We start from the raw sequence: 14392 nt of genomic DNA, 5'->3' as shown, positions 1-14392 counted from the left end.
ATACAGTGCAGCCAGTGCCGGTCTCAGAATGTGTCAAGCCGGTGACACTAGATCCGTCACCTTCGGGTGGAATGAAGGAACCACCCGGGGATCAGCTTACTAATTCGAGGGGCCGATGAATTATTCAGGCCACTATTAACTTGGAGGCCCTCTCAAACCCACGTCTCTTTCCCCTGCTCCAGACCCTCAGCTCCTGGCCTGCCCTGAGCTCTGCAGACCCGTGGGGGACCCGGTGAGGAGATGCTGGCAGAGCTGGGGTCCTGTCTGCTGCTGGCGGTGGCGCTGCTGGGCCCAGGCCCCAAGGCCCACGCCACGAAAGGTAGGGGCTCCCGAGGACAGGCAGGCTCTGGGAGGGCGTGGAGGGGTGGCCAGGTGACTGCCGGGGTCTCAGGAGGTTTCCATGTGGGAGGCCAGAAAGCAGGAGGCCTTTTTGGCGGGGAGTTGGCGGAGTTGAGGATGTATTTGCTTGAGATGGTGAAAGATAGTATTTGCGGAGTGCCTGCTACGCGCTGGATGCTTTACAAACACGATTGCATTTCATCTTCACAACAAACTTCAAGGTGGGTATGAGTCCTCCATTTTACAAATGAAGAAACTGAGGCAGAGAGAGATTAAGTAACCTGTCCAAGGAGGCATAGTTACCAAGGGCTAAGGGAATGGCTCGGAGAACCATAGAAGGTTTACTGCTGGAGGAAGGCTTTAGTCTCCTCCTGAGAGCCTACTGTACTTCCCCGCTGCCCGCCAGGTGAAATCAGAGTGTTTCCTGATGGCATTCGGGGTCTCCCTGGTTTGGCCCTAATCTCTATGTAATACCCAGCCTCAGTCCCCTGTGTCCCTTGGGCACCCCTCGCTCTGACAGAGGATCATACCCCCTTCTGGAAATGCTTCACCCTCCGTCTGGAAGGTCCCTGTTCTCTTTTGCCTTCTGAGAACATGTGGCTCATCTGTCAAACTCATGTCAAACACCACCTCCTCCAGGAAGCCTTCCACGTCCTTCCGTCAGCCTCAGATGCTCCCTCCTTGGAGCTCCCAGAACCCTGTGCCAGCACCCTGGCCCCAGGTCGCCTTGCGCTGCTCCAGCCCTGTTGTGTTGTGTGCCTGTCTGTGAAGCAATATGACTTCACTGGTCTTCAGGGGGCATGCATGTTGTGAGGGCTCAGCAAGCAGCCCTCAGGGCCTGGTTTTCCTGCAGGCTCAAATAGGGCTCAAAGAAGGAAAGGGGAATGTGTCTGTCACCTAGTCCGTGGCAGAGGTGGGCTGGGTACTCAGGCGTCTCACTCCTTCCTGTAAGGGGAGAAGCTAGCTGTTCCCATTTTCCAGCCTCCGGGGCTATAGCGGCCCCAGGGTGATCCTGGGGTTCAGGGCGTCTGGCTGAGTCCCGGAGGACAAGGCCTCCCCTTGTGCTGGCACCTGGGGCCTCCTTGGCCACTGGGGCCTCCTTGGCCACCAGAATTCTGTTCCAACACTCCCAGGGCTTTTCCTGTCCCATGGGCAGGGCTGGGGGAAGGACGAGGACAGGCATCGGACAGAATGTCCCTCTGTCCTCTTGTCATAATGGCATGAATCAGACAGGGTTCCTGCCCGGCCTGCCGCAGGGCCCAGGCAGGGAGCCGACAACCTGCACTGGGTGTGCATCTGCGGCCCTTAAAGAAGCAGCTCTGTGTCATCGATGCTCACAGCAACCCCATTTCACAGATGTGTGACTGAGGCTCAGGGAGGCTAGGTGACTGTGAGTTCGTGCCATTTCCTCCCTCCAAATTGTCCCCAACTAACAACCTTCTTGTCTCTCCTCGTCAAATTCAAGCATCACCTTCCCTGTGAATCCTGTCCCCCCACTAACAGTGCTGGCCCGGCAAGATTAGCCCCCTCCCTCGGGCCCCAAGAGCACTGCTGACTGCCCCCCCATTCCACAGTGCGCTCCCGCGGGAGGGGCCCGTGCTGTGTCAGCCAGGCCCGCGACATGCTTTTTGCCTTTTCAGTGAACAGAGCTAAGAAACTACTTTTTTTTTTTTTAGAAATAAAAATAAACCTTAAATTCATACTGTCTTTAATTCAAATTGAGGATCACAAGCATTCTATTTAATTTTTTAATTTTATGGTTGTGTTGCTCTCCTCTTACACGGAACATCTTAGCTTCTATTGACATGAACAGACATGCTTTATTCCAATTTATAAAATACTGTAAAATAGCAGTACTGACTGTTATTACAAACAGTAAGTCTCCTGAGTCAAGTTTCAGATTTCTTTGTGCTTCATTTTGTCCCGGGGATATATCCCACCAGGAATGTACAGTCAAAAAAGTGTATTTCCAAATCCTCTGAAATCCTTTCCCCCCATATGAATGTGCCTCCAACTTGATATATATAGTTAAGTTTATTTGTTTCAGTTTGGGGCTTTTCAAAAATATTTCTTGTGTGTTTTCCTTTTAAAAATTTTATTTATTTATTTGAAAGAGAGAGCACGCACAAGCGGGGCGGGGGATGGGGAGAGAGTGGGAGGGGCAGCAGGAGAGGGAGAAGCAGATTCCCAGCAGAGCAGGGAGCCTGATGCGGGGTTTGATCCCAGGACCCTGGGATCATGACCTGAGCTGAAGGCAGACGCTTAACCGACGGAGCCACCCAGGCACCCCCAGTTTTGGATTTTTAGGGGTTATTTAAAAATTATAGTAGGGGCGCCTGGGTGGCTTAGTTGTTGGGCGTCTGCCTTCGGCTCAGGGCGTGATCCTGGCATTATGGGATCGAGCCCCACATCGGGCTCCTCCGCTGGGAGCCTGCTTCTTCCTCTCCCACTCCCCCTGCTTGTGTTCCCTCTCTCACTGGCTGTCTCTCTCTCTGTCAAATAAATAAATAAAATCTTAAAAAAATTATATTAAAAGTTATTCATGATTATAAAGTCAAAATTATAAAGCAAGTCTTACTGAAAGAGGTCTAGCTTCATGCCTGTTTTCCTCCCCTCTGTTTACTCCTAGCCCTGACAGAGAATCATTTTTATTAGTTTCCTTCCATTGTTTTCTTTTTAAATATAAACAAATATGTGCATGTAAGAATGTACTTGTGACGGTACAGTAGGCTGTGTGCCTCTTCACTGAGCGTGGGGCTATTATTATTTGTAATTTTTAAATTCCCTTACGGCACACACCTGGGATCTGGCATATTACTGTTTTATCTAAAATTACAGGTCCGCCCCGACGCTTCTGTCTCTTCTCCCGGCTTTATTTTTCTCCATAGCACTAATCACTCTTCAGGATGGCGTATATTTTACTCACTGTTTATCATCTGTGTTCCCATCAGAGCCACACAGGAGAGTCCACGAAGGCAAGAAGTTTTGTCTGTTCTGTCCCTGCTGAAACCCCAGCACCCAGAACATTGCCTAGCACTCAGACGGTATTTGCTGAATGAATAAAAGAGTGCTTGCCAAGCATTTGAGGATGAAGCAGATGAATGAGCAAACATACACATCAATGAATTGACTTAGGGTCACAGCCTCATGTTCCCTCACCCCGGGTCCACCCCCAGGCCCCCAGCGCTGACCAAGCCCTTCTTCCCTCTTGCCCAGGTGTCAAATGTGGGGGTGTGCTCTCAGCACCTTCCGGAAACTTCTCCAGCCCTAACTTCCCGAGGCTCTACCCCTACAACACAGAGTGCAGCTGGCTGATCGTGGTGGCCGAGGGCTCCTCGGTGCTGCTCACCTTCCATGCCTTCGACCTGGAGTACCACGACTCCTGTGGCTTCGACTACGTGGAGGTCTACAATGGGGCCTCGGGGGACAAGGGCAGCCTGCTGGGGAGGTTCTGTGGCCAGGTGCCCCCGCCGCCCTTCACCTCCTCCTGGCACGTCATGTCCGTCGTCTTCCACTCAGACAAGCACGTGGCCAGCCGCGGCTTCTCTGCCGGCTACCAGAAAGGCAAGGGGGGCCAGGCAGTGGGGGGGGGCACTGTGGGGGTCGGGGGGAGGAGAGCCGTGGGCTGAGGCGTGGCGAGGCTTGCTGGCTGCTCTGGAGCCTGGGTGACCCTGCTGCCGCAGCTCAGGGGCAAAGACAGCTGCCAGCGGTGGTCATGGTGGTTGTGGGTTCCCACCTTCATGACGGCAGTCCTGGGAGCCCTGGGAGGGTCTCACTGTACCCAGGAGCAAAGCCTCTTGTGCTTGCTATCAGCCTTCTTATCCCATGCCATGGCATCAGGATGAAGGAGAGGACACCATGCTGTCCCTGCTGCCCGTCCCTCTGTGGCACCCCATCACTGCACAGGTGCAGGGCCCCCCCTCCCACCCCACCCCAAGTCCTCTGGAGTAAAAGATGCACGAGGGCCATCTGTGTGGAGCCAGTGACACTCTTCCTCCCCAAGCCTTACCTAATGCCTCTTCCATTGTGGATCCCTCACCCTCCCTCCCTCAGCCTGGAAACCTGCTCCTTAGTCTAGTGAGGGGGCCAGAGGCTTTGCTCTCCTCACCTTGCCTCCTGTTTCCAGGCCTCTCTGCATACACTCAAACCTGCTTCCTTCTCCCAAGGCCCAAACCCAAGGCCTTACTCGTGTCAGCTCAAGCCACAGGCAACCACAGAGGCTCCTGGGGCACAGGGTCCCCAAATAACCACTGGGGGGCTCAGGTGGGACACCCCTTCCTGAGCTGGCTTTAGAGGCACAGAACTGCGAAACTCTAAAACCCAGGAATCACAGACTGATCTCATCATAGTTTTGGAATTTAAGACTCTTAGGTTTTTAAACTGTTAGGATATCAAAGTCAAAATACCATGAACAATGTCTTCCAGCATTTTACAAACAGGAGCACCATTATAGCAAATGGAAGCTTATGTTAATCCCTTATATATAAAAGAAACAGAGGCGATATTTTCTTGGTATGCAATTACTGTATTTTGTAAGTTCATATTTTTAACATTTACTTATCATAAGCCAGTCACTGAAAACACAAGTCAATGTGGATGGCCTCCAATGAGTGAAATTTTTGCGTATGACCTGTGACTGTGGACGCTGTTCTTGAGCGCATTAAAGAGTGCTGGAATACAGCACCGCAGTGAAATTCGTCCCCCCTTGCAGCCAGAGAGATGCCCCAGCGGGCTGCTGCGAGGCTCCCGGGCACAGTTCAGAAGACTCTGCTAAGGGTGTTCTCACAGACCGTCAAAACCTGCCCTCTCGTTTCACAAACAATAAAGTTAAGAGCGGAGAGGGAGTGTGTCTTCCCAAGGGTACGCTGCTGAGAGCAGGAACACGGGGACGCGAAGGCTTAGCCGCCCAGCCCAGAGCAGCGCTCGATTCACAAGCCAAGCCCTGGGGGGAGATTCTGGAGTCTTGGGAAACAGCAGCGTGCCCCTCCCTGCCAGTGCCTCCAGCGGGTCAGGGCGTTCATCATCACCCACCTCCGGGCTGGATTGGCGGTGCCCGGTTCCAAAGGGCTTTCATCAGCCTCCGAGACTCTGCACAAGCCTGTGCCTGGTGGATCAGGCTGGGCAGGTCTTCTGACCTCTCGTGTTCCCACGAGGCTCAGGGAGGCTGGGTCACTTGCCCAGGGTCACACCCCTCATAGGAGACAGAGCTGAGGAGGGACACCTGTCTTCAGACTTCAAGCCCATCTCCACTCCGCCAGATACTCTCTTCAAGCCTCAGTTTCCTCTGTTACGGAGATTTGAGAATATTCCTGAACTCAGGCACCTCAGACTCTGTGCCCCGCGGGCCTGGTAGGAGGGGACAGTGAGAATTACAAGGCCAAGTGCCGAGGCTCTGCAACCAGGCAATTCCTGCTTTCCCCATTATCAGCTGGGTGGCCTGCCATCGAGGCCCCACCCAGGTTCCTGGGGCCTCGTCACTTCAGTGGCTCCTGCCAACCTCCCCATCTCTATGTGAAGGCTTCTTCTGAAGTCTTGGCAGGTCACCTCTATCCCCACAGCCCTCGGCCTGGACTCTCGGGAGCTGGTGTACGAATGCCCCAGCTCCCTTTCTCTCGGGTGACATAACTCTGATGCCATTCCCCAGGGCTCCCCAGCAGGGCTTGGCAGCTGGCTTGACAATGCCTTTTACTGGCCCTTATATCTCCCAAATAAACTCCTTGTGCTCACACCCTTGTCTCAGGGTCTGTCTGGGCGAAACCAGACTCCCCCAGGTAAGTTACTGACCTCCGTGCCTCCATTTTCACAGCCATAGAATGGGGAGAACCACTGTGCATTCCCCTAGGGTGCTAGTAATGGTATCAAAAGACAGCGTCGGTGCCAAGTGCCAGGTCTGTGCCTGACACTTAGCAAAGCGCTCAGTGGATGGTGACGAGGTTCCCATGACATACCCATGGGGGTGGCACATTGGGGGATGCCCAGTTTCCAAGGAAGGGGGTGGGGAGCCACGGGGAGGAAGAAAGGTCAGCTCAGGAGGGCTTCTTTGCAGATGTGTGTGGTGGCGTCCTGACGGGCCTTTCGGGGGTCCTCACCAGCCCCGAGTACCCGGACAACTACCCCAACAACGTGGAGTGCCGCTGGGTGATCCGGGCCTCTGGCCCTGCCACCGTCAAGCTGGTGTTCGTGGACTTCCAGGTGGAGGGCAATGAGGAGTGCACCTACGACTACGTGGCCGTGCTTGGGGGGCCTGGCCCTACCCGTGAGCATCACTACTGTGGCAGCACCCGGCCCCCCACTCTTACGTCGCTGGGCCACGAGCTGCAGGTGGTCTTCAAGTCCGACTTTAACATTGGAGGCCGGGGCTTCAAGGCCTACTACTTCTCAGGTAGAAGGGGTTGGGGCTGTACCTTGAGTCCCCTGTGCGTGTTGTGCATGTCCCTGCCTGGCCAGTGCCAAGGCATGAGCACGTCACCTCCTCTGTGAAGTCTTCCTGATTGACTCAGAATTAGTCCTTTTTTTCAACTCCTTCTGGAGGTTTTGTGTTTTTTTTTGTTTGTTTGTTTCTTTTTCGTTTTTGTTTTTGCAGCAATGATCTAACACTTAATATTTATGTTTGTGGTTGGCACGCTGATCTCCCCTGACTGTGAGTTCCTATGGGTTTGTCTTTGTACCTGCCACATAGAAGGGACTCGATCAATGTGTGTATAATTGAATGAATGAACCGTTGACAGTGAAATGAGCTAGACAGTGGAAGAGATGGAGAAGGAAATAGACAATGACAACCCACTGTGATCTGTGTTAAGAGTAAGAATCATGGATGACTTCCTGGAGGAGGAGAGAATGGAGTAGTGCTTTGAAGGAGTTAGCCAGAGGCAGGAGGAAGGGAAGGGTATTCCAGGCAGAGAGATCAGTATGCATGAAGGCAGGGAGGACAGAGACGGTTTAGTGTGCTCGTGTGCTCGGAGGTGTCTGGGGAGGCTGGAAGGTAGGGCTGGATGAGGGGCAGTGAGAAAATGAGCAAGGTCATGTCATGAGCCACCTTGTCTGTCAAGTCCAAGTTTGGACTCCAGGGACAAGTATTAGGTGTGGTTATTGAATTCCTAACAGGACCAGCACTCGTGAAGTGAACTGCCAGTTGAAATGAGAGTCCTAGCCTTAAGCTAGTTTCCTTTTAAAGCAGGCTTTGGGATCATCTGTCTGGTTTGCTGACCACCGTGCCCATCACCGGCCAGGGTGGTTTTAGGACCTTTATGGTACCCACTGCCCAAGCTGTAGTGCAGAGGGCAACAGTCCCCACCCTTCTCCATATTTTTCCTTTGTCCCACTCTCCCTAACCCAGGAGAATGCCAGGAGGTGTACACGGCTGTGCGGGGCAACTTCTCCAGTCCCCGGTACCCCAGCTCCTACCCTAACAACGTCCACTGCCACTGGACCATCCGCCTGCCTCTGGGCTACCAGGTCAAGGTGTTTTTCCTGGACCTGGACCTGGAGGGTCCCAACAGCCTGACCAGGACCTGTGACTTCGACCATCTGGCGGCCTTTGATGGGGCCAGCGAGGAGGCCCCCCTGTTGGGGAATTGGTGTGGCCACCACTTGCCAGCGCCGGTCACCTCAAGCCGCAACCAGCTTCTGCTCCTGCTGCACACGGACCGCAGCACCACGCGAAGGGGCTTCTCTGTGGCCTACATTGGAGGTCAGCTGGGGGTGAGGGTGTGGGTGTGCTGCTGGGGGAGGGCAAGGCTGGGATCCTTTGCAGCTTCCTCCCTCCATCCCACCCCTGGTCTCCTCCGGCCTCTTCTCGGTGGTTACAGCACTGCCGACCGCTGCCCTGGGACCCCTGAGACGGCACCGAAGCGGCCCTTGCTTATTTCCGCTACGGCAGAGCCTGCCTTTCCAGCTTCCAACTCCACGTTCCCTAATCCCCCTCTGGCTCTCCTTCCCCCTTGGGCCCCTGGCCTCTCTCACGCTGTGGTTGATCCTGTGTACCCAGGGGTAGTACGCAGAATATGGCCATGTTACGTATGATAAACAGTTGTATAACCATGGAGCTGTCGACAAGCTTTGCTTGTATCAGTCATAAATCCCGGCTGACAGTGGCTTGAACAAATGGCTTTTGTTTTCCTCATGTAACAAGAAGTCTGGAGCTAGGGAGCTGCTTCTTTGGCTTAGGGACTTCACACTGTCTCAGCTGCTAGTATCTCTGGGATTCTCTTGGCCTCATGCCTGCAAGTTGGCTGCTACAACTCCAGACATCATGTCCACGTTCAAGGCTGGAAGAGGGTAGGGGAGATGCCAGCTACAAGTGTCCCATCGTCAGGAAAGCGAAAGATGTTCAGCAGCCCTTAAAGGACCTCTTGGTCTCGAGAGTTTGCACTTGGTCAGGTGGCCACGCCCCGCTGCAGAGGCGGCTGGGGACGTGGGCACCAGGCTTTTTCAGCTCCCACAGTGCCTGTTAGATTTGCCGACCAGCAGCCTCCACCGTCTCTCCCCTCTTCCCGTCACCCTTCCCTGGCCCATGGGCCCAGAAAAGTCCGTGCTCTGGCCCCATTTTGCCCTCTGCCCTCTCAGGTGAAAGTTTGTTGTGCAGGTGTGGAAAGGGAGGTACAGAGAGAGGAAACGCTTCACCGTGGTCACGCGGGCAGCTGGGGCACGGCCAAGACTAGAACCCCTGCCTGCCTTCTTTGTGGCCTGGCAGGGCCCAGGGGGAGGGAGCCAGGGCTGAGCTCAGACCAGGGCCCCATCCACATGCTGCCATTTCCCGACCACCCAGTGGCCTCATCTGTTCGAGGGGTTGACGAATGCCCTCTGCAGGCGGTCGTTCAGACGAATGAGGGAGCAGGGGACATCCTTGCGCACGGTGGATTTCTCTCCCTCACGTGCCTCAGGCCTGGTCTGCATTCAAACATCTTCCCTCTGTCTTTACCCCATATGCAAGTGATGAGGGGGCAGGACACGGCTGTGCCACAGCAAGCCAGTGGCAGGCAGGCGGCCTGGGCAGACCCACCCTCCAGGGCCTCAGTTGGCTCCTTGCATAACCTGGGGGAGGAAGAGCTGTCCCTTTTGAGAGCGACCCCCCCTAGGGTTCCACTCCAGAGAGCCATGGGCTCTGTCGCAGCTAGCGCGCAGGTGGTTTTTTCTCTGCGGGTCTCAGTTATTCTACATGTAAAATGAGGACACGGCTGAAGGATCTTTAAGGTCCCCTTTGGTTCTGATAGTCTATTTCCAGGCCTGGGTCCTCTCCCAGCAATGTGGGATCTTGGACAAGCCCCTTCTCCTTTTGGTGCCTACAGAGCCTGATGGCGGAGCAGCTCCAAACCTGTCTCTGTTCCGGGGGCAGGAGCCCCCACTCCCACCCGCCCCCTCCACCTCCCCAGATCCCTGTGGGAGCCCAGGGCCAGACGGGCCCTCGGTGCTGGGTGAGGCTCCAGATGTGGCCCAGGCTGCAGGCGGCCTCCCGGCTAGAGGACAACCTCAGCATCAATCAGGGGTGACACACAGTTTAGCACCACCGAGATCATCGTGGGAGACGGCAGGCCCATAAATCCCCGACTGTCCAGACACCAGAGGCTGAGATATGTCTGAGGCATTTCCCGGAGAGGGGCTGAGAGTTCCAGGCCTCTGCCTGCCAGCTCTTCTCTTTCCCGCCCACCAGCCACCCCTTCCTCCCCCTCCACTGCCCCCACCCCAGCCAGCACTGCCCCTGCACACACGCATGCTCCGATACACCCAGACAGTCGCACCGTCTTGGCCTGGAGGGCTGCAGCGGCCACCCAATAGGGTAGGGGGGATCGCCTATAGACTCAATAATGGTTAAAATCCCAACTAAACCACTGCAAACATCTTCACCTCTCAGAGCTTCAGTTTCCAAAATTGTAAAATGGGTTTAGTTGTGTCCACCTCGTGGGGTCGTCTTGGGGAGAGAGTGAGGCTTCCTTCTCTGCCCTTTGCAAAAGCGCAGTTCTGCCCCCCAACCCCACACACATACCCTCTTTCCCTGTCTTGCTTCTTTGCTTGATTTTCCTTCAGCCCGCTCCGACACATCTTTCGTTTTACGTATATATTGCCCCCTTGCCCAACTAAAATGTAAGCTTCAAGAAGGCGGGAAGTTTGTGCTGTTGGGTTTTTGTTCTGTTTTGTTTTGTTTTTTACATTTCTGTGTCTGTGGTGCTTACAATAGTGCCTGCACATAGTAGGCCATCAAGAAATATTTGTCAAACGGTTGAATGAATTACCTGGCACCTGGTAAAGAGGTCAGCAGATAGTAGCTCTTCTTATGATTAAGAATATTCATTCATTCATTCGTTCACTCATTTACTCATTCACTCATTCATTCATTCAGCATTCACGGCACCTGCCAAGCTCTGTGCCGGGCTGCGAGGACACAAGAAGGCTGGGTACCCGCCCTGGGGAACTCATAGGCTGACGGAGTGAAATGGAGTAACACACGTGAAACATCCCCATTGGGCTGCATAGGCTTCTCCGCACTCTGGGCCTCAGTTTTCCCACACAGCACCCTTTGCGTGGGGTGTTGGGGTGTTGGGGGCAGACCTCCTGCCCCTAAGGCCCCCAGCCGCTCCTTCCCTCCCTCCGTCCGCAGTCGTGCCCATGAACGTGAGCTGCTCCCGCACGGACTTCCAGATCCTGATCTCCGCGCAGGCGCTGGCGCCGCTGGAGCGGACCAAGGTCTACCTGGGCAGCCGCAGCTGTGCCGCCCAGGAAGCCGGCAGCACCTTTCGGATCCAGGCCCGCTTTGACACCTGCGGCACCGAGTCTCAGGTAGGGGCTGGGCAGTGGGGAGGGCAGGCGTGAGGGAGAGGGTCTGACCCCTGCTGAAAGGCACCTGCCGTTTCTGAGAATTCAGCTTCTCTTCCTGGCTTAGTGGCCCCACAAGCTTGGACGCAGAACTCAACAAACTTGCTCAGTGTAGACATGACAAAGAACTCAAATGGGAGACAGAGAAGGGGGCCCCGCTGCATAACCCAGGGATGACCAAAAGCCCCTACTGAAGGCTCCTCCTGAGAGGCCCTGACCCTGACCATCCTCGGAGGCCTTCGTGCTGTTCCTTGCCTTCTCCTGGGAACTCCCCACCACCCAGGCCTCACCCCTTTAACACCCAGAGCTACTGGAGCCCGGCTGCCTCCTGCCCCTTCACCAACCAGTGATCCACATGGTCCCTGTGCTCCACAGAACAAAAGGGCCTTTCAGGTAACAGGATCCTCTTCCCTCCAAAGGCAGCGAAGCTTACAAATGAGTTTTTTCCACTATCCGTATATTTCCAAGGCCTTGACCCTGGGTTTGGGGCCCTCAGAGTCTCTGGGCAGTGGCCCAAGCACCTCAGATGTCTGCATTCTTGGAGGCAGGTCAAAGGGGAAAGGAGAGACCCCCCCCCTTCCAGGGAGAGCCCACCCCCACCCATGAGCCTTGGTATCTGGGGATTGTGTCACACTGCCATGACAGAAATCATGCACTTTCCAGCAAACCGTACCACTCTGCCCCCCACATTGACCAAATGTCTGCCTGGGGCCCCTCCAGCCCACCCCTCCACTTCCCCAGCCTCTGGCAACATCTGTCCTTTGACTTGAGGAGAGAAATGGGGGCAGTCTTGGCTGCCAAGATGATCTGCCCTCCCCCCGACTCCATGCCCTAAATCCCCCAGGGATTTTCTTTGGGTACTCCACAGAGTCATGAAATGACGGTGACAGAGAATCCCAGAGGCAGGGAACCATGAAACGGAGAACGAGGTATCACGGACACCCAGGGGCTCAGAGGCATGGAACCACCACCATCACTTGGAGCCCCAGAATCATAGAATCTTGGAGCTAATACAAACGGAAACATAAGAGCTGAGAACCTTGGACTCCTGGATTCCTAGTGTCACCCTTACACATCCTGGGTGCACGAGGACCAGTCTCCGCATTGAGCTGCTCTCACAGATGCACAGGCAGAACAGCCCAAGGCAATGACAGCCTTTCTGTGCATCTCTGAAAAAACACCGGAGACTTGATTTCATCACCATAACAGCACATCTTGGGTGGCTCTCACGCATCAAAAACCCCTAAAACTTCCCTATACCCTCCACCCCCATTTTATGTGATTTTTTCTTCCCTTTATCACGTGGGCTGACTTTACTGGGTCCCCTTCCACTTATAGGCCCTGTCTTTGCCCAGTGTCCCAATTCTGTATCACAAAAATCCAGAACACCAGTCCTCCTCAGAGGGTTTGGGGGCAGACAGGTTGAGGGTACACATGCAGAAGCCTCCTTTGGGGCCGTGGAATCAGAGCCTTTTTCGGAAGCCCTTTTGGGGCCATGGAATCAGAGCCTTTTTTGGCTTTTTGGCCCTTTCACAGGCCTCCCCAGAGAGGTCACCCAGCGTCCAGGGACGGCAGCTTCCTACTGCTCCTGCCTGCCCACTCTGTGTGAGACAGCTTCCGTGTCTAGAAGCTTCATCTCAGAAGTGCCACCACTGGACGTGGGTGGCTGGGCAGCCTGAGGGGTGTAAGGGCTGCTGCAGACTTGGGGTGGGTGGGGAGAGTAGCCCCGCCCCGCTGCACCCCCCTGCCCCAGACCACACCAGACTGCCCATCAGAATGCTGCCCCTCAGATCCTGGGCCAAGCCCCCCACCATATTCAGGGCGACTTGATTCCTGCCTCCCTCCTCTGCAGGGGTAGGGAGGGTAGCAGTGTGCCAGGCCCCCCACATTGCACTCCTCGATGGCTCTTCCTAACCCTGGGTGGTGCCACTGGGATGGCCAGGGTCTCAGCAGGGACACAGCATGGCTGCCGGCATCACTGGGAGGAAGGATTCCAGGAGGAAGGTCACATAGCCAGAGATAGAGCTTCCAACTGGGAGGCAGGAGACGGCTTTGGGACCCAGCTCTGGGCAAGGTACTGCCTTTGCTGGGCCTCAGTAGTCACATCGGTAAATTGCCAGAAAAGGGGGATTGAACTAGATGCTTTAAAGTCCACTTTGGTTGTACCTTCTTTGGTTTGAGTGAGGCCCAGTAGCTAAGAGCACAGCTAAGAACTGGGCAGATCCAGGTGAGCTCATGTTCCCTCTCACTTGTGTGTCATGCGACCTCAGACAAGGGATTTAACTTCTGGGCCTCAGTTTCTTCATCTGTGAAATGGGGATATTAACGGTACCAATGAGGGTCATAGTGAGAATGAAATGAGATAATGCACTTAAAACAGAGCCAAGAACATGGCAGAGGGGCCTTCTATTACTGTTATTATCTTGCACAGACCCTGCCTCCTTAAAGCCAGAGCAAGCATGGACGCATCAGATCTGATATCCTCCCAGACATCCCCGTGGTGACCCTTTTACAGGTGGGGACACTGAGGTTCCAAGGGGAAGGGAGTCGGTGGCCAGGCTGGGACTAGAACCCAGGCTCCTAGGGTTCGGCCCCCTTGGCACAGAGTCCCTACCTATCTAGGGGAACAGGGTCAGTCCTGGCCCCTTCAGGTCTGAGTGAATGCCCCGTGACCCCCACAGAGGAGGAACAACACCTCAGTGATCGTCAGTGTGCTGTACCTCGACTTCTCGGCGGGCGGGCAGGAGGACATCCATGAGTATGAGGTCCGCTGTGAGCCACGGCGCAAAGAGGCTTCTGTCCACCTGCTGTCTGGCTCCGACTGGCTTGGGCCCTATGCCGCCACAGCTGAACATCTTCAGGAGGCACCTCCCAGGGATGAGGTGGAGGCCCTGGAGGGCCCTGTGGCCATGGTGGCTCAGGACACCAGTGACATTGTCTTTCTGGGCCTTTGCATCCTGGCTGGAGTCCTCATGGTCATTGCCATCGTGGTCCTGATGCTGCTGTGAGTGGGCAGGGACCTGGGCTCGGGCTTCCCTGGGAGGCAGCTTGGGGTCCCCACAACAGGGGCAGAGCTGGGTGTTGTCAACTTGTTGGTGGCCATGGGCAAGTCACTGTCCCTCTCTGCGTCTCACTTTTCTAAGGAGGATCCATGTCCTAAGCTCACAGGGTTGGCGTGAGGCTCCGAGAGCCTGAATGGATAAGCACTTTGTAAACTACGGCATGTTGTATGTGTGCAGTTGTT

The 14392-nt window shown here is 55.0% G+C and overlaps 1 protein-coding gene across 1 annotated transcript; it reads left to right on the top strand.

Annotated features, from left to right (window-relative positions):
* The first annotated feature begins 240 nt into the window (after positions 1-240).
* Positions 241-14156, top strand: CDCP2 (CUB domain containing protein 2). The gene is made up of 6 exons (XM_045799453.2): positions 241-319; positions 3556-3903; positions 6386-6721; positions 7676-8029; positions 10934-11112; positions 13830-14156. The coding sequence occupies exons 1-6, from the start codon at positions 241-243 to the stop codon at positions 14154-14156; spliced, it is 1623 nt and encodes a 540-aa protein (XP_045655409.1).
* The last annotated feature ends 236 nt before the right edge of the window (positions 14157-14392 follow it).

Source organism: Ursus americanus, chromosome 12, assembly GCF_024610735.1.
Source record: "Ursus americanus isolate L20-20 chromosome 12, mUrsAme1.1.p, whole genome shotgun sequence".
Taxonomy (NCBI): domain Eukaryota; kingdom Metazoa; phylum Chordata; class Mammalia; order Carnivora; family Ursidae; genus Ursus; species Ursus americanus.
This window is presented reverse-complemented; position numbering and strand designations above follow the sequence as displayed.

Excerpts from the sequence above, each read along its gene's own strand:
- CDCP2 (XM_045799453.2), top strand. The coding sequence starts at position 241 with ATGCTGGCAGAGCTGGGGTCCTGTCTGCTGCTGGCGGTGGCGCTGCTG. Across the intron at positions 6,722-7,675 it reads CAAGGCCTACTACTTCTCAG|GAGAATGCCAGGAGGTGTAC; the intron begins GTAGAAGGGGTT and ends TCCCTAACCCAG. Across the intron at positions 8,030-10,933 it reads CTCTGTGGCCTACATTGGAG|TCGTGCCCATGAACGTGAGC; the intron begins GTCAGCTGGGGG and ends CTCCGTCCGCAG.